General features: G+C 56.3%; 1 protein-coding gene and 1 pseudogene across 1 annotated transcript; both read left to right on the plus strand.

The window, feature by feature from the left end:
* Positions 1 to 2,566, plus strand: part of LOC123521866 — a 4,745-nt pseudogene extending 2,179 nt beyond the window's left edge.
* Positions 2,567 to 2,653: 87 nt separating this feature from the next.
* Positions 2,654 to 14,131, plus strand: CC2D1B (coiled-coil and C2 domain containing 1B). Its single transcript, XM_045291877.1, has 23 exons — positions 2,654 to 3,003; positions 4,168 to 4,306; positions 5,112 to 5,215; positions 5,527 to 5,691; positions 6,057 to 6,182; positions 6,357 to 6,525; positions 7,136 to 7,317; positions 7,464 to 7,539; positions 7,632 to 7,736; positions 7,816 to 7,946; positions 8,058 to 8,130; positions 8,228 to 8,364; positions 8,738 to 8,855; positions 8,935 to 9,107; positions 9,456 to 9,581; positions 10,174 to 10,232; positions 10,313 to 10,429; positions 10,713 to 10,786; positions 10,909 to 10,967; positions 11,181 to 11,232; positions 11,883 to 11,982; positions 12,111 to 12,201; positions 13,197 to 14,131. Exons 1-23 carry the CDS (start codon positions 2,938 to 2,940, stop codon positions 13,323 to 13,325), a joined length of 2,571 nt encoding a protein of 856 aa, XP_045147812.1. The 5' UTR covers positions 2,654 to 2,937; the 3' UTR covers positions 13,326 to 14,131.
* Positions 14,132 to 18,298: the final 4,167 nt, after the last annotated feature.

An 18,298-nucleotide genomic window follows, 5' to 3' on the forward strand; every position in this document is an offset into this window, starting at 1 on the left:
TTGCGACTTCATCACTGTCATTTTACTACTGTTAGGAATCGGGTGACTCCTGTGAAAGGCTGGTTCAACCCCAAAAGTGGTCCCGACCCACAGGCTGAGAACCACTGCTCTAGACAGACACCAGGAATCACGAGGATGTTCGTGGTGCTGTTCATAATGGCAACCTGGTCACACTGCATGCCGGTGAACATACATGAACTCTGTACTCATCACTGTCATTAGCTATCCAGTCATTTCAACTCATCCTGATCTCACTGCAAAGAGTAGAACTGCCTAGTAGGGTTTTCTGGCCTGACCTCTCTGGGAGCAAATTACTAGGTCTCTCTCCTATGGAGCGACTGGTGGGTTTGAACCACTTAACCTTTCGGCTAACCCCAACCAGCACACCTTTCAGACCCACTCCAAAATCTCAACCAAACTGTCAAGTTGATTCCAACTCAGCAACCCACTGGGATGGGCATAGCCTGAACAAAGTTAATGTATTCGCGGGGACGTGGAGAAATAGGAAGCCTCGTGCGTTGGTGGTGAAAATGTACGATGGCAGCCACTTTGGAAGGTAGTTTGCCTGTTTCTCTGAGTGGAACAGACTTGGCATCGGTCCCAGTGACTCACTCCACTCGCTGTCCACAGAGACCAGCAAGCAGGGACCGCACAGTGAGACCGTGTACATCAGTGTCCACTGCGGCGGCATTCACAACAGCCAGACGGTGGACACAACCCAAGGGCCCGTCAGCGAATCAGTGGCTGCAAGAATCCCTGTCCACACGATGAAATATTCTCAATTGGGTACATGCTACCACACTGATACACCTTGACACTATGGTAAGTGAATAAATAAGTCAGGCAGTAAAAGGGCAAATACTGATCCTGCTTACAGGACGCATCTGATTAATTGTTAGTGGTCATTAACATACAATAATGAAATTCATAGTAAATGGCAGTGGAACTTCCATTTTAAAATGGCAAAGTCAGCCTCTGCTTACTCTTGTGTAGTGAGGATGATGATCATTTCATCCCTGCTGATGGGCAAAGCAGTGCAAGTGTTGGACGATTGAGAAAAATAAGTGTAGTCAGTCCCAAGGGCACCCAGGAGGGGCGGCAGGAGGCGGAGGGGAAGGCCCGGGGCGGGGCCTGCCCTGGCTCCGCCCACCGTCGAGCGTCTGGCCGGGATCCTCCGTCGAAGATGGGGGAGGAGAGGTGGGAAGGCGTGATGGAACAGGGGAGGAGACCCACCCACAGTATTTGCGTGAGCAGCCGGACCGTCCGCGGGGGCCGCCCTTCGATGCACGCCAGGGCCTCGCGCTACCTGCTTGGGCACGCTTGCGCACTGGAACCCCACCCTTAGTCACCTGTCAAAGCGCCCGCCCACTCCGCTCCGCGCATGCGCGCAGCCAGGCCCGTGGCGTCACGTGTTCGGCCGCAAGCATCCTCCCCGGCGGGAGCTTCCGGCCGCCGCTCCCCACGGGCCCGCGGGAGCCCTGGGCGGTACCGGGCCCAAGAAGGCCCGGTTTCGGTTTCGGATCGGCCGCGAGGTATGCTGTGTGCCCGCCCCCGGCGAGGGGAGATCCCGGGACGGCGGGGGAGATGAGGCTGCGTGTCAGGCCAGGTGGGGCGGCGGCGCCAGCCGCAGCGGTCGGGCCGGCTTCTCCCCAATTGCACAGCCCGCGGCCGCCCTCCTCTGAGTCCGGGCGGGGGTCCAGCCCCGACGCCCCGCCTCGAGCCCCGGCGGTCGCCGCAAACTGAAACCTGACCGACCTCGCCCTTTCCCTGAGCCACTCCCGTGCTCCATCTCAGCTGGTGACCGCGTCATTCACCGTCCAGCGGACCTTCCCCTGGGGTCATCCCGGCGCCCCCTCCGGAGCGAACACCCACACCCAGTTAAGCTCGGAGCCCCGTAGATGCATCTGCCTCCTGAGTCTGGAATCCGTCACTTTCCTCCCCCACCCCCGCACAGGGTGCTCCCCGGGGGCGGCTCCCCTCCTTGGGGAGCCCTCCTTGGGCCTTTGCGTCTCCAGGGGTGGTTCTGAAACTAGCCTGACCCTGGCCCTTCTCGGAGCCCCAGGATCTCGGAGTGGAGACTTAGATCACTTTTTGTTGCTTTGCCCCCGGCTCACTTCCAGCGTCGCCTGGACCATCGCGGATCTCCCTGTGTGCGCAGACCCCATATTGATGTCCGCGTCCTGGTGCCAGCCAAGCCATGTCTCCGCTTGGATGCCTGTGCCCTTTCCTTGTCCCCCCGCCCCCAGCTCCTCGTGTTTCCACACAGACATGACCCCCCTACCCCCTTCTCGCTATGCAGCCCCCAGGCGCTCACAGCCCGCCCGGGGGCTCCTGCAGGACAGCCCGGCGCGGCGGCTCCCTGGAGCCATGTGCCTGTCCCTGGCGGCCGCCCGCGAGCTGGCAGTGGGTGGAGGCACTGGGTAGAGAGCTGGAGGGCGCGCATGGAAGGCTTCCCTGCCTGTGCTGCGCTCCCAGGGGTGGGAAGGGCCGCCGCCCAGGTGACAGGAATATGCTATTGAGTTGTGTTTAGCAGTAACACAGATATTTTCATGGAAACAGCTTTCCGTGGCAGCCACTCCTGTCGGACCCTTTCAGTGCCCCACCCCACCTCCTGCCCACCCCGAACCTAGGGCTACTGACGAATCTGCCTGCCTTCGCACTTCCCTCGCCCAACTTCATAAGGTCTCCTCCAACTCTCAATTAGTTCACAAAGCTGCTTCCTGCGCCCTGCCCCCACGTGACTCCCTTAGCTAGCATCCCCCCCGCAGCTCTTGCGTTCCAGCATTAGGTGTCCATGCTGGCACCAAGCCTGGTCTCTGCAGTTGGACTCTCCAACCACACCTTCCCTGGGGAGCACTGTTGGGGGCGGGGCTCCAAGGTTGCTCCCTGCTGAGTCCATCTTGCATGTCCAGCAGATAAAGTACCCAGGCTGCCAAGATGCCAGGCCCAAGACCTCGGAAGGGTCCTCAAGCCAGTGGCCAGGGGGTGGCAGCTGCCAAGCAGGTATGGAGCGAGCTTCCTTCACCCGTGGGCCCTTTTTGGGGAGAGGTCCCTAGACAGAGCTTGGGCAGACAGGGTCACGTGGCAGGGAGTGGGGGTTTCCTCATTAGCAGAGATAGGGCGCAGGGAGGGCTTCCTGGAGCTGACAGAGCCCTTCAGGGGAAGGGTGGCACACCTGTACTGCCCTCCATCGTGTGACGTGGACAGCGCCAGCCCGCCTATCCTCATGGAGCCTAAGGGTGCTAAGGGTCCCTGAAGGCACTGCTTCCCAACCTTCCTCAAGCTAAGACCCTTCCATGCAGATCCTCATGTCGTGATGACCCCGTAACCATAAAATGAGCTTCGTTGCTACTTCATCACTGTCATTTTGCTACTGTTATGAATCAGGTGACCCCTGTGAAAGGATCTTTGATCCCCCCAAAGGGGTCGCGACCCACAGCTCGAGAACCGCTGCTCTAAGGCCACAGCTTGGCAGACCTGAGGCATGGCCTCTTAAGACACCAAACAGGCCTGCCCTCCAAGCTGTCTCCTAGTGACGAACTCCAGCTCTGGTGGTGCAGCGGGTGAAGCTGCCAACAGCAATGTCCGCAGTTCAAACCAACCCGCTGCTCCCTGGGAGCAAGATGAGGCCCTCTGTTACGGTCTTAGAAACCCTGCGCTAGTGGTTCTCTCTCCCAGAAGGTCGTCCCGACAGAATCGACCCAGCAGCCCTGGTGTGGATTAGGTTCTTCTGGACCGGAGCCCCATTGAGTCTCTTCTGAGTGTCTTAAAGGGGCAGGTCAGGGAAGTAGGCGGTGGAGTAAAGTACTTGAACTTCAATTACAAAGATCTTAAGTTCTGACTCACTACTTACCTGGCTGTCTTGCCCTCATCTGTGCGTGGAGATAAAAATAGGACCTGCATGTAGCTCAGGGCTGTGAGAATTAACGCACATAATCACATCAGGTGCTCAGCAAATGCCTGGCAGCCTTGCTGGTATCACACTGTAATCCGCTGGGTTCTTGTGAGGTCAACAAAAGATTAGTGTCCTGAGGGGGTGATGTCTCTGGCTCAGTTTCCCCTTCTGCACCATGGGCCTGGCTGACAATTCAAGAGGCCTGACTTGGGTGCTGGTTGGGCCTTGCCTCTGTCTCATGTGTGGTCCTAAGGGCCCCTCTGTGCACCTAGCTCGGGCTCTTTGTGGACTTCAACCCTGAGGACATGCTGCTGGGACTGGAGAGTGACGATGGGGACCTGGAGGCCGAGCTGCTGGCCCTCACTGGAGAAGCAGGGACCGCAAGCAGGAAGCCGGCACCCAAGGGGCAGGGTGAGTTGGCCACCTGGGCTGAGCTTGGAGCAGCGTGATAGTGGGGGAGCCAGCCACTTTGCCTGGGCCTTTGGACATCCATGGTCCCTCCATAGACTCTCACCCAGAAGCCCTCTGGCCCTGCTCATGTTCCCTTCTGGCTGCCCCTCCCTACTGTAGAGACCTGATGCTCAGAGACTCCTGATGTCTCTGCTTAGCCTGAGCAGGAGCTCAGCAAGGGCTGAAGGGGTGCCCATAGTGAGGCGAGTGCCCAGAAACTGTTGGATGAATGGAAGAGCGGCTGGACAGGAGACCTAGGTGCTCCTGACTGCCCAGGTACCACTCAGAGAGAGCCACCTCATCCCCTTGGGCTCCGAACTGGGCCATGGGAGACCCGGGAAGGCCTTGTTGGTCTGGGAGGACCACAGGACCCTCAGCTCTCAGTCCAACCCATTAGTTTGGTGTAAGGTATGCCCAGGTTTGACTCCTGGCCCTGCCACTGCCACAGCTGGTGATGGGAGCAGCCCAGGAAGTGTTCTGTGTACTCGTGTGTAAAACACACGAATGTGTATGAATTCCAAGGGAACCTCAGATATCTTTACAGACGTGAGAAGTGTTGATGCAGGGAGTGGAGGACAGGTGTGTGGACGGTGGCTTGTACCACAGGCAAACGCAAAGGAAGCCGCTCAGGAAGGTTGTCCCGAGGAGCGTCTTTGGAGCTGGGTCTTAAAGGCCGAGCAGGAGTTTTCCATGTGGGACATTGCTTGTGGATTGAAGACCCTCCTTTCCTGTGTTGCCCTGACCCTCTGTGACCCTCTTCCCCCAGCTCCCCTGCCCATGGCCCACATCGAGAAGTTGGCAGCGGACTGTATGCGGGAGGAGGAGGAGGAGGAAGAGGAGGAAGGGCTGGAGGAGGATGCAGACCTGCTGGTAAGTCCTGCCAGGCCCTTGTCCATGGAGCTTTGGTTCAGCTGGGCCTGGTGGCGAGAGGGCCCATCTGCGTTCTGGGTTCCCCACAGTTCTAAAGGACAGGGGTGAGGCCGGTCTCCTTTGAGCTCCAGCCCGAGCTGTGCCGGGGAGGGGTCTCTGTTAAGGCTGTCCTTGGTCAGATTAAAGGAGCGCTGGGGGAAGCGGCCTTTCCGGCATGGTGGCTGGAGCTGGAAGATCTTGCTGAGGGAGAAGGCCTTCGAGTCTGTCCTATTGTGAGCCCCAAGACCCTGGGACTTACTGTGTCTCCCCAGAATGAGCTGCAGGAGGTCTTGGGTGAGGAGGAGACGGCTGCGGCTCTGGATGGTGACAGTGGGGAGAAGGCAGACAGCCTGGGCAGCCCTGAGGAGAAGGGGCAGGAAAACGTGGACCCGCCCATGCAAACAGCCTTCCTAATGGCTCCAGGCCCTGCCGCTCAGGTAGGCTGTGGCTCTGGTGCCCCTCGCTGGCCCTGTGGAGCGGGCAGGGCGTGTGGCCAGCATATTTATGCTGGAATCGCCCTTCCAGGGCCCCGTCAGCAGCTGTCCCAAGCAGAAAACCAGCGAGAATAGCTCCATGATGGCTGGCCAGCCTCAAAGGCCTCTCTGTTCTCCCAGGACGCACCCCCCCACCCCCAGCCTATTGTCTGTGTGCGCCTCCAGCATGGCCTCTGGCCCCTCCAGTGCACCTTTGCCTCCCTTCTGAGCCCAGAGCTCCATCTCGGGGGCAGTTTTCTGGCAGGGAGGGAGCCGCAGGGACCTTGCTGGCCCTGCGGTGGCCAGGCGCTGAGGTGCCCTGTCCACAGGCTGGACGGGCTGTGGGGCTGCAGGCTCTGTTGGAGGAACGGATCCACAACTACCAGGCTGCTGTGGCCAGCGCCAAGGAGGCAGGGGAAGCGGCCAAGGAGAGGCGCTGTGAGCGAGGCTTGAAGGTGAGTGAAGGCTGCTGGGGAGCAGGGATCAGGGAGCCGGCGAGGCAGCTGGAGTGGCTGTAGGCTCCCTGTCAGCCCCAGGGAGGTGAAGGGCCCCACTGTCCTGGAGTAGGCCCGGGCCCAGGCCCGGGTGCAGCAGCCGGCTGGATTTCTCCCCTGCTTCCTCTCCCTCAGACTCTGCAGTCCCAGCTGGCAGCAGTGAGGAAAGGCAGAAAGATCAATGAGGATGAGATCCCGCCTCCAGTCGCATTGGGCAAGAGGCCCCCAGCCTCCCAGGAAGCCGCCACCACGAGTCCTGAGACAGAGCCCCCGGAGCCCCCAGGACTCCCCGCCGTACAACCAGGTATCTGGAGACACCCCAATACTGTCTGGCTCCCAGGACCAGAGCCCACAGCCTGTCTCCTCTCAGGCCACTGTTGTTTGTTTTATTAACAGTTTTATTAGCACTTTATCTACACATCATACAATTTGATAATTCAGTCTTAAGAAGAGTTATACAATTATCACCACATTCAATTCTATTCAGGTAATTACTTTTTCTCTAATTGTGGCAAAAATACAACAAAACATTCTTTAATTCCGCAACTTCTACATGTATGATTCAGGGCCATCGATTATAGTCTTCATTTCTGTACAACCATTATGATAACCTTTTCCAAATGGTTCCACCACCTGGACATAAACTCCATGCTCCCTAAGCAACAACTTTTTTTTTTTCACCAGTGGTAACCATTCGTCACATTAGGTTTCTTTTTATTTTCTTAGTAGTTTTCTTGATACAATGTTTGCTTATTATACACTTCCAGGGTTAAACTGCGTTTACAAAGAGTTGCATGTCCAGCGCTCCCCCTCCCTCAGGCCAGTTCTTCCCCATGCACTGACCAGGCGTGTGGCCCGGGGGGTCCAGCTGTGGCCTCAGGCCCTTGCTGGGTGCACGTTTCCTTTCCCTACAGATGCCCCACCCCCACCCAAGACAAACCCTCTGGGCAGCCCTGGCGTTCCTGCCCCACTTAATTCAGACCCAAACCCCCGGGACCTGCTGTCGACCCGACAGAGAGAATACAAGCTGGCTGCGCTCAGTGCCAAGCAGGCTGGGGATCTGGACCGGGCACGAGACCTCATGAGGATTGGGAAGGTGAGGCTTCACAGATAGGTACACTGAGGCCCAGAGAGGTACCAGGACCTGTGAAGGTCACAGCTAGACTGGCCTGAGGGATGATGCTTTAGCCAGGCCTTGGGGACCCCGGGACCCCCTGCTACCTGTCTTTCTTCCTACTGTAGAGGTTTGGGGCCGTGCTGGAGGCCTTGGAGAGGGGGCAGCCCGTGGACTGGAGTGACATGCCCCCTGCACCTGAGGGTCAGTGTGGGCATGGGGGCCAGCTGGTCACACTGGGGGTGGGCAGGGCTGGCCAGGGCTCCCCACCTACATCTCTGCTCTGGGCCCCACAGACCTGAAGCCGCAGCCTTCAAAGGCCCGCACAGCCCCCTCTCTCATGCCTCCGGCAGTGGAGCGCATGCAGCCTGTGATGGCCCCCGACATCCCAGTGGCCCCAGGTAGGGCAGGATGGAGGGGTCAGCAGTGTGGGCTGGGGAGGGGTGGGCAGAGCTGATGCCATCCCCTTCCCCGGTCCAGAGGGCCCCGCAGAGCCACAGACCGTGCTCGATGCCCTGCAGCAGAGGCTGAACAAGTACCGGGAGGCGGGTGCCCAGGCCCGGGGCAGCGGGGACGAACGCAAGGCCCGGATGCACGAGCGCATTGCCAAGGTGAGCAGCAGCTGGTGGGCTGGCCCACGCCAGGCTGCCTGCTCTCGCACCCTCGCCCTCTCTCTGCCCATCTGCTGGGCATGAAGCCTGCTGACTGCCCCTCCCTTGCAGCAATACCAAGATGCCATGCGAGCACACCGGGCAGGGCGGAAAGTTGATTTTGCTGAGCTGCCCGTTCCTCCAGGTGAGTGGGCCTTGGCCTGGTGCCTCTGAGGGAAGTGCTGTGTGCCTGCTGCCGCCCCGTGGGAGCCACCCTCCCAGCTGTCCGTCTCTGTCCATAGGCTTTCCCCCGATCCCTGGCCTGGAGCCTGCCCCAGCCTCCACGGAGGACGTCATGGCAGCCACCCTCGCAGCTGCGCAGAAGCTGGCTGCCTCGGAGGATACAGCAGCAGCTGAGGAGGAGGAGGAGGGGGAGGAGGTCTGGCTGAGGCCTGGGCTGGGGGCTGGTGGGGGAACAGACCCTGTGTTTGATAGCATTTGTGCCAGCGAGTCCAGTGAGGTAGAGGTGCTCTGAAAATCTTGGCGAAGGTGTGAGGCTCCAGGCTCGCAGAGCTGGATCCAAGCCCTTACCTTAGACCCAGGACCCCAGGTTTGATTGCTCCTGCTGGAAGCTTAGACCAGAGAGCTTTTAAAGTTTCTAACCCTGAGATTCTGTAGGCTCGACAGGTAAGGCCACTTGAGTCCGGTCACACAGTGAGTCAGGGCAGCACTAGGAAGAGATCCCAAGTCAGGGAGCTGTGCTGGCAGGGGTGGGGATCAAGCTCCGTGTGACAGCCTTCTGGGACCTGCAGGCAGAGTCCCCAGCCCAGGCCCCAGTGGCAAAGCAGCCAACCCAGCCGCTGGCCCCTTCATCCCGGCCGCTGCCTGAGCCCAAGGTCTCGAGTTCTAAGGAGTCACTGAGTCCATCTGGTGAGTGGAGAGAAGAGGGCGGGAGGAGTGAAAGCTCAGGTGCGGGCCAGGCATGGTCCCAACCAGTGTCTCCTCTTAGTGCGGGAGCAACTGGCCCTGCTCGAGGCCCGGAAACTGCAGTACCAGAGGGCAGCCCTGCAGGCCAAGCGTGGCCAGGACCTGGAGCAGGCCAAGGCCCATCTGCGGGCAGCCAAAGGCCTGGAGGCCCAGATCACCCAGGTCCGAGCTGGCCGCCCCATCAACCTCTCCAAGGTGAGCCCCTGCTGGGTGAATGCCAGGACTGCTCAGGACAAGTTGGGAGTGGGGGGAGGCACTGGCCTTGGGGTGCTGCTGGCAGGAGGCAGGACTTGAACAGTCTGAAAGCATCCTGAGAGTCTACCCCAGGGCCCCCAGAGAGGACAGAGAAAGGCAGGTGGGTGGCCTGTGTTCAAAGGTGACAGGACCCAGTAGGGGAGACAGGGAGTAGGCTTTCCAGGAGTCTGGGACAGCATGAAAGGCTGGGAACGTCAGAACATTTTGATGGGATCTCCCACTTTGTTGGGTTCAGTAGAGGAGTAATCTGACTCTTGGGGCCCCTGAGGGGCCTTGTGATCCGGGCAGGTGCCTTCACCCTTGACGGATGAGGAGGGCGACTTCATCCTCATCCACCATGAGGACCTGAGGCTCTCCCAGAAGGCCGAGGAGGTCTATGCCCAGCTACAAAAGATGCTTCTGGAGCAACGCGAGGTCAGTAGGCCTGTCTGTGTGCCCCTCTCCGCACCCACCTCCTGCCTTTGGGGACAGCGCTCAGGCCAGAGCAGGGTTGCAGATTCTAGTTGTTTTCTTAGTAGCTGTGTGACACTAAGTGTTTTGAACCACAGTGGCAGAAGAGGCTGACGATGGTTCTCTTTCAAGGAAAGTACAAAGCTCATACAACAGAGTGGAGGTGACGTGCTTTGCGGATGAGTGTCAGGGAGGAGTGAGACCTTGGTGGGAGCAGGCAATGTGTGACCCGCTACCTTCACTCTTCCACAAACGCGTGACAGCCCTGGTAGGAAAGGGCTCTCTGACTTTGGAAAGCCTTTGGAGGCGAGGTGTGCTGTTAGGAAAGGTGGACAGGAGTGTGCCAGGTCCGTTTGGGGGAAAGGCCATCAGAAGAGGACACAGTAAACTGCAGGCAGAAAGGTGTGCAGGACTTGGGGACAGTGGCCTGGGAGAGAGTGTGGCGAGAAAGGGGAAGGCTACAGAGGAAGCAGCTGGTGCTACAGAAAACAGGCCCAAATGGCCCCTGGGCAGCCCTGCATCGAGATCTCTCACCATGTGGGGCCTTTGCTTCCAGAAGTGCCTGCTGTTCTCCAAGCAGTTCATGCACCAGGGCAACGTGGCAGAGACCACCCGGTAAGTTCCAGGCCTGGCAGCCCTATGGGGTGGGGAGCAGAACACGAACCCTGTCAGAGCCCATACACACCCCACATCAGGTTTGAGAAGCTCGCTCAGGACCGCGGAAAGCAGCTTGAGATCCTGCAGCTGGCCCAAGCCCAGGGCCTGGACCCTCCCAGCCACCACTTTGAGTTGAAGACATTCCAGACTGTACGGTACGGAAGCCCAGGGGAGATGGCCACCTGGTGGGGGCGGGGACCCAGGACAAGTGTAGCCCCTTTGGTATGGTTTCCCCTGGGGTGGGCTTGGCGGGTGGTGGGGAGAAGCATGTGAGGGCTCAGCTGGTGCAGGGGTGCGGAAAGATCCCTGGCTCGTGAGCTGGGAGCTGAGCTCTGAGTACCAGTATCACTGCTGCTAGCTGAGACAGGCGCCCCCGCCAGAGGGGCCTGACCCACTACTCTTCTTTACCTGGCTCTTCCTCCTCTGTTCCTGCTGTAGGATCTTCTCAGAACTCAACAGCACGGAAATGCATCTCATCATTGTTCGGGGGATGAACCTCCCTGCCCCTCCAGGTAATCACTGGGCCACCCTCACTCCAGAAGGCCCTTGCCCAGACTTTGCTCTTTCCCCAGCCAGTGTGCAATCGGGTGCTCCCCGTGACAAGGAACACCCCTGACTCCATTATGTCCCACAGGGGTGACCCCTGATGACTTGGATGCTTTTGTGCGGTTTGAGTTCCACTACCCTAACTCGGTGAGGCTCGGAGAATCCCCATCTCCCATCCCAGGACCCTGTGCTCACACTTGCCCAGCCCTGGGAGACACTGGGGTGGGGTGGGGGGGTAGGCGGGGAGGGTTGGTTTGAAGGCATTCAGAGCCATTCTCTGGACACCGATGTAGTCTAGAGCCCCTGACTGCCTGCTGCTTTTGCCCAAGCTGTCCTGAATTCTCTTTTCACTGCTCTTAGGACCAGGCCCAGAAAAGCAAGACAGCTGTGGTGAAGAACACCAACTCTCCAGGTGCGGGCCTGCCGGAGGACTTCTCTCCTCCCTTCTCTGTTTCCAGAGTGCCTGCCTGTCACCTCCCTTGTTCCTGTCAACAGGAGTAAGGCCGTTACATTATAGGGAAACGGACGTTCAGAGAGGCAGATGTGCTGTGGGTCTCGGAACAAGGAGGTGGTGGACGTGGGACTGGAGCTCAAGAGCCCTGACTCCAGACTCCAAGTCTTCCCCACCAGGGAGTCTAACAACCCGACAGGTGCTAGGGCCTGTCGTCTAGTCGTTGCTGGCTCATGGCAGTCCCATGTGTGCAGAGTAGAATTCCTCCATAGTACATCACCATAGTAAATCACCAAGGCTGCCTGCTACAGTACCTCTGCGAGGTTTAAGACCTCCAACCTTCATGCTAGCTGTCAGAGCACTTTACTGTGTCAATTACAAATAGAAACACTTTTGTTGCCTACACTTAAACCCAGTATCACCTCCTGGTGGCTACCACACTGAGATGCAGGCAGAGAAGGCCAGCACTTAGCCTCAGTATTACCCTCCGGTGGTAATCACACTGAAATGCAAGCAGAGAGACCTAAAAGAAGTTCCAGTCCAGGACCTGTTCTCCACTTCCTCAAAATCCCTGGGAGCTAGCCCCTCCCTACATTCTTCTACTCTTGCAGAATTTGATCACCTCTTCAAACTAAATATCAACCGAAACCACAGGGGCTTCAGGAGGGTGATCCAAAGCAAAGGAATCAAGTTTGAAATCTTCCACAAAGGGTGAGACCTCTTACAGTCCCACTGCTGCGGTGCACCTGGGAGAGGAATGCGATTGCACTGCTGCTGCTGCTGCTCCCCCACTTCCGACTGCCCTGCTTGGCCCAGCCCTCTGCTGTCTGGGTTTCCAGGTCCTTCTTCAGAAGCGACAAGCTCGTCGGCACCGCCCACCTGAAGCTGGAGCGACTGGAAAGCGAGTGTGAGATCAGAGAGATTGTGGAGGTAGGGGCAGCAGAGGACTTGGGAGAAGCGACATTGATCGGACACCAGTCCCTATTGGAGTTTTTCTGTGTCCAGTACTTAGTGCGTAGATATCCATGTTCCACAGAGGAAGTAGGTGGCTGCCCCTTTTCTCACAGATGGAGAGATTCAGAGTCCGAGGAACATAGTCACCTAGACAGGAAGGGGCTCTCCTTGTTCTACAGCACTGCGGCCCTCCTCAAGTTCACCGAATGGGGATCAGAGCAGGGGCCCTAAAGGTCCCTGGTGCTGCGGCTTGCAGTGGACTGAGCGCTGACGTCAAGCTGTGTTCTGTAGCACGCAGCCAACGGAATTCTCGTCTTGGCTTAGGAAGCATCCTAGGGCATCTCGTGACGTTTCTGTGGGATTGCTCAGGCAGGGCTTTTCTTTGACAGATAAGGAAACAGAGGCCGAGGGCAGGGTGCTCCTTAGGTTCCCCCAGTGTGTCCCTGGCAGAAAAAGCAGCAGCCCAGGCCGAGGCCTTCTCTTGCTCAGTCTCTCCCACCACCGCACAACTGCCACCCACCTGTGGGGAGCCCTGGATGCACAGTGCTCAGGCTGGTGCTCAGGCTGTTGGCACTGCTTAGCCCCCCAGCTGCCCCTCTCCAGATGAGAGGACAGAGCCAGTCTGGTGGTCTGGCAGCAACTTGGCTTGGGGACTAGTCGTCCTGGCTCTACCATGCCACCGTGAGTGGGCAACTTCACACACACTCCTCTGGGCCCCTTGGAAGTAAAGGTTAGGAAGTTGCTTTCAAGCTGCTCCTTGGAGCCAGTCCTTACTCCAGGAGCGGCCTGAGGACTGAGGAAGATGCCAGGTGGGCTGCTGGGCTCTGGGTCTCCATTCCCACTTCAGTCAGAGCATCGCTGTTCCTCTGTTAACACTGCAGACGCCTCAACCCCTGACTCCTTCCATGGGAGAGGAGAAGGCTCCCTACTCCTGCCCACTCCTCCCTTCTCCCTCTCCCCCGTCCCGACAGGTCCTGGATGGAAGGAAGCCCACTGGGGGGAAGCTGGAGGTAAAGGTGAGGCTGCGCGAGCCTCTGAATGGCCAGGACATGCAGACGGTCACCGAGAACTGGCTGGTCCTGGAGCCCCGGAGCCTGTAGGTGGGCAACTCTGGACCTGCAGAATCTTCGCCCCCTTGCTCTCTTGCCAGGGCTCCAAGGGACCCTTTACTCCCTGGGGACACAGACTAGGAGTTTCCCAGGTTCCTTAACTAGACCTGGGATGGGAAGTTCTCCTTCGAAGGTTGGTCTTCAGAGCAGCCTTTCTAAAAGCCTGTACTGGCACTGCAGCTGAGACTCCCGGGCTGTGCCTTGTGCCCGTGCAGCAAGTGGCCATGCTGGGAGGAGTCAGTGAGTAAGCGCCGGCTGGAGCCTGCTTGTCCCAGCTCTGAAGCTGTGGGAGCGTTTGTACCCAGGGAGCTGCTGCTCCCACAAGTAACCAAAGACTCCTCTGTACGTGCACCACTGACCACAGCCCGGGCCTGCCTGGGCAGCTTTCTCCCCAGACCTCCCAGCTCCCTCCCGTGTGGGGCGAAGGCCGGGACGCACCCTTGCTGTACCCGAGGTTTGCAGCCTCACCTTTTCTCCCCTGCATAGCAGTAATTGTGTGTAGCTTACACCAGCCCCAGCTGCACATTTTTAGGTGTGCCTTTACAAGATACAACTGTGTGGGATGGGAGAACACCAGGGTGATCTGGGACACGCCCCCTTTCAGGATTGGGGCAGGGTCCAAGTGACAGCCCATCCCACGCGACTCAGTTTACCCAGCTCTGCCTGTGCCTTTGTTCCTGAGAGCTGCTGCATTCGCCTTCTTGCTTCCCTCCCAGAGGGTGGAGGAGGTGGCTTTAGGTTCTACTAAGTGGGAAGTAATTAACTGGAGAAAAAGAAAAAATAAATATATATATATATAGAATGTTATGTAGCCGTATTTATTTATTTAAGAAACGAGCTGGAATTCATCGTGGGGGCTTTCTACCACACACATACTTCCTCGCAGTTGTCAACTAAAGGCCTGCTCCCAGGCCCCTTTTCCTTTTGATGTTAAAATAGCCCCACAAATTGCTGCTGCAGCCTGTCTTTGCCCTGCCACTTTTAAACTCCACAGAGCAGCAGGAATACCTCTTCCTGACAGTAACTGCTGCTCTTCCCCTCTGAGGGGCAGAGGAACTTTCCTTCCTCAGCATCACCTGGGGAAACCCCTTAGGGCTTTCCCAAGAAATTCCTTTGGCTCTGTTTTCCTGATGGGTGGAGGCAAGGGAGGGATCTAAGATTGCAAACGTTTTACTGTTCAAAACCACATATTCTTACAAAAGGACTTTGACTGGTGTTCCTGTGAGCTGTACTGCTCTGACTTGGGTACACACTTGACTTAAAGGCAGACTTAGGAATGGAATGAGCGCATCCTTGGTCCTGGGAGAGGCCTACATGTTTTGCTTGATGAGGACAAGAGCCGAGCTCAGAGCGTGGGGTTTTGTCTTCCCTGACAGTGGGCAGGGCCAGGTCACCTTCCTTGCCTGTAAGACAAGAGTTTTCACTGAAGACCAGCAAAGGGCTTCTCTAATAAGAGTCTTACCTATTAGAAATGAACTAATAAAACCTCCGCAGAGGGAAAATTTAGCAATTAAGTTACAGACAACCATAGAAGACTGCAAACAAGCCGGAGTCTATAATGCTGGGCAGGGCTGTCGGTCTATAGGAGCTTAGAGCAAGATGGGGTGACCCAAAGGTTCCTAGGGTTTGCGCCCCACTCAGTGCTGACTAAGGACGAAGAGGACACTGATATTTGCCTTTCAGGGTTCCTCCCGCTCTGGGAATTCCTGAATTTGTCTCTACTTTGATAGGATGTTTTCCTTTGCAAAGCCTCCATTTCAGCCAGCTCTATTGCTCTTTGCTTCTAGAAAAACAGCCTCTGCTCAGAGAGGTGAGACACAGCCACCCACTGGGCTTGGGAGACTCGGGTTGTCAAAAGACCTTTGTTACCACCAAGGCAAGCAAAGATCATGGAATGGGAGGAGCCTGCCATAAACCAGCCAGCCACAGACGAAGCACTTGGAATCTTTGCATTTGTCTTACCTAACACACAGTTTTCCTCTGAATCAGTGGACTGAGCCATGGGAGACAATCCCCTTAAGAGGCAGGGTGCCTTGCGTATAATTCAAGGGCCAGTTCCTTTGCAGCTTCAATTCTAGGACTTTCTATGGATCCATTCTCACACACAATGGGTCTTACATGTGCTGAGGGTTTGTTTTCCAAATGCTGGTGGGTGGGCAGTCCCTGAAAGATATTGTCCCTTAAGGGGAACTGTTTTAGTGCCAGAGTGCTTGCCACCGCCGGGTCGAGGCCCAGCCCTGTGTCACATGGATTCTTCCCATTCCCATTGTATGCCTGCTTGATTCAGGTTCTATACACAAACCCTAAAAATCCCTAGCACCATCATTAACACAGACTAGCATCACAGGCTCACTCCAGACACAAAGTTCAGGAAGCCTGAGGTTCCCTGGCATGCACACCTTATTCCCAGCAGACCCTCTGTGATGAGAGGTAAGTTCGAGGGGAAATTCTGAGCCTGCCATTTACCCAGTTCTGGATGTAGGACATTGGGCACCATTATTCAGCAATCCCTGTGGGAGCGAAGAGGCCAGTCTCTAACCCTGGAGAGCACAGCAGGTGCTCCGAAAGTGCTGATCAGAACAAATAGGAAAACTTAATGCCTTGAACTTGGTAGACATTCAATCACTTAAAAGTATTTACTAAAATTACCAGAGTAGCAATCCCATACCTTTGTGTATAAGGATCTCGGTCAGTCTTCAAGCTTACGTTTTAGACATTGCCTATTTAGAAATGTACCGTTTCAGACTTCACTCACTGTCCAACTCCGCAGCCCTTTGGGTTTCCGAGACCTGGCATTTGGAGGTAGGACCCGGCCTCATTTTGCTCCTGCCGAACTGTTGGTGGGTTCAAACTGCTGGCCTGTGGTGAGCCCTTCATGTCATTCTTAAAATTGTACATCCTTTAAGGGCAACAACAAAACCCACACGACTATGCTGCACCACTTTATGCCCACTTCCACAGAGGCGACTTTGCCAACCCACCCCGAAGGACACGCTGCACACCTGAGTGCACAGGACCAGGGTGGTTCTTCAAGTGAGAACTGGAAGCCTGACTGATACGCAAGAAATACAGATGATGTTAGGGCCTGTTCAGCTGACTGGGTGGTGAATTTCTAAGGGACAAGCCCAGCTCACCATGCACCAAACCAGTCTTCAGGCAGGGTTAGGCAGGGGAGGAACTCTGACTTCTATCGGAACTACAAACTTCTGAGGACTATTTGGCACAAGTTGGGTGTTGCATGGAAAATTCTTGTTTGTGTTAGTAAGGGCTGCTTGTTCCTGCCAGGCTGCGGGGGGCTGATGGTCCCCGAGCTTGGACTTCATAAGCTCACCACACACCACCTACTCCCCATGAGAACTCCAGACACGTCTGGGAAAGACCAGGTCACGGTACGCAGCAGTCACCAACTCAAGGCCTGTGGAGAAGCAGATGGGGGTGTGACACAAACTACCGGGAGAGGGCTGAACCTAGCTAGACACTTCCCGGGCCCCTGGAAAGCAGCTGCTGCCCTCAACTCAGTACCGGGCTGTTCCCCTGTGCGGCCAGCTCCGGAGCCTCCCTGCCCTGGAGCCTGACTGCCCCAGCTTCAGGGGCTCCAAAGAAGTGCTTTTCCGGTGGAGGGGCTGCCTCCAGCTTACCCTGGCGTGGCAAGGACATAGAAATGAGGTGCCTTAAAGACATTCTCTTCAAAGTAGGTTGTAAGATTCATTTGGTCTGTCACCAAAATGAATTTTTAATGAAAACACCAGACCTCTGCTCACTAAGAAAACCAAAATATCAACCAGGGCTTCTTGGAGAAATGGCCGAGTCCACGTATAATGAACCTGTAACAACTTGTTAGGCCAGAAAGGGAAGTGATCAAAATGCATGGGGACCCATCACAGTCACAGACACACAGGCCAGGGTGCGGGGGCTCCCACTGGCCAAGTCAACCCACGTGAGCACAAAAACAATGCCTTAGGACCACGGCAAAACCAAGCCCCAAGTCCCTGTGAGCATTACCTTGAGGAAAAGAAGTGAGGGGAAGAAAGGGCTCTGCTGATTTTCAAGGGCAGCTGTGAAGGAAGGGGAGGAAGTGAGGAACTGGACAACTACCGTGTACAACACATCCTCATAAAAGGCCACTTCAAGCCATAAACAGCAAAAGGGAGATTTGCATGGGGAAGATAATGATATGGTCTGAACGTGTCTCCCACACTTGCTTATTAGCAGCTAAAAGGGGAAACTACAGTGGAGAAATCAACACCAGGAACAGGCAATCAGAATGTACCATGGTCCAGCAGCAGCAGATGGGTATCAGTGACCATAAACGTGAAGAGAGGACACAGCCTCATGGAGGCAGGGTTTGGCCAGGAATTCAAGTCCTGGTGGCACGGTGGTTAAAGTGCGTGTTTGTTTGCTGATACACGTCCATGCTTTGAACCAACCAGCTGCACAAAGAGGTGTCAGTCCACTTCCGTAAAGATGAGGAAACGGGGGTGCTGTGGGTCCGAATCAATGGCACACAATAATAATTATGAAGATGCATTAGCTCAATATCAAAATGGTCTTTTCCATTGAGAAACAGGGTTTGGGGGCTCAGTCACTGAAAACGTACATGACACAGAAGATAGTGTGAGAAGACTGTGAGGCATTCCCACCCTGATCGTTCCCAGGCATCAAATGCTACCTATTGTCTGTCCTCCAGATCCAGCCTTCATCCACTGGGTGCTCTGCATTTTCGAACGCATTATCAGAAGACAGAAGGGCAAAGGGTTGTACTATGGGCCTACCAAGCACTATAATAATACAATATTGACACGTACTCTTAATTATAAAGCACTGGATCATATTTAAAGCTAATATATATCCTTGTAAGAGTACAATTTGAGGGGCTGGTCCCAGCCCCAAATACTAAGTGGATGCCTGCCCCTCCCCTGAGAAGAATGTATCTCAAAGGATGGCACTGAATCTGCAGCTTCGGG

This window comes from Echinops telfairi, unplaced genomic scaffold, assembly GCF_000313985.2.
Source record: "Echinops telfairi isolate 266 unplaced genomic scaffold, ASM31398v2 ScPeMD7_443;HRSCAF=831, whole genome shotgun sequence".
In the NCBI taxonomy this organism is placed as follows: Eukaryota; Metazoa; Chordata; class Mammalia; order Afrosoricida; family Tenrecidae; genus Echinops; species Echinops telfairi.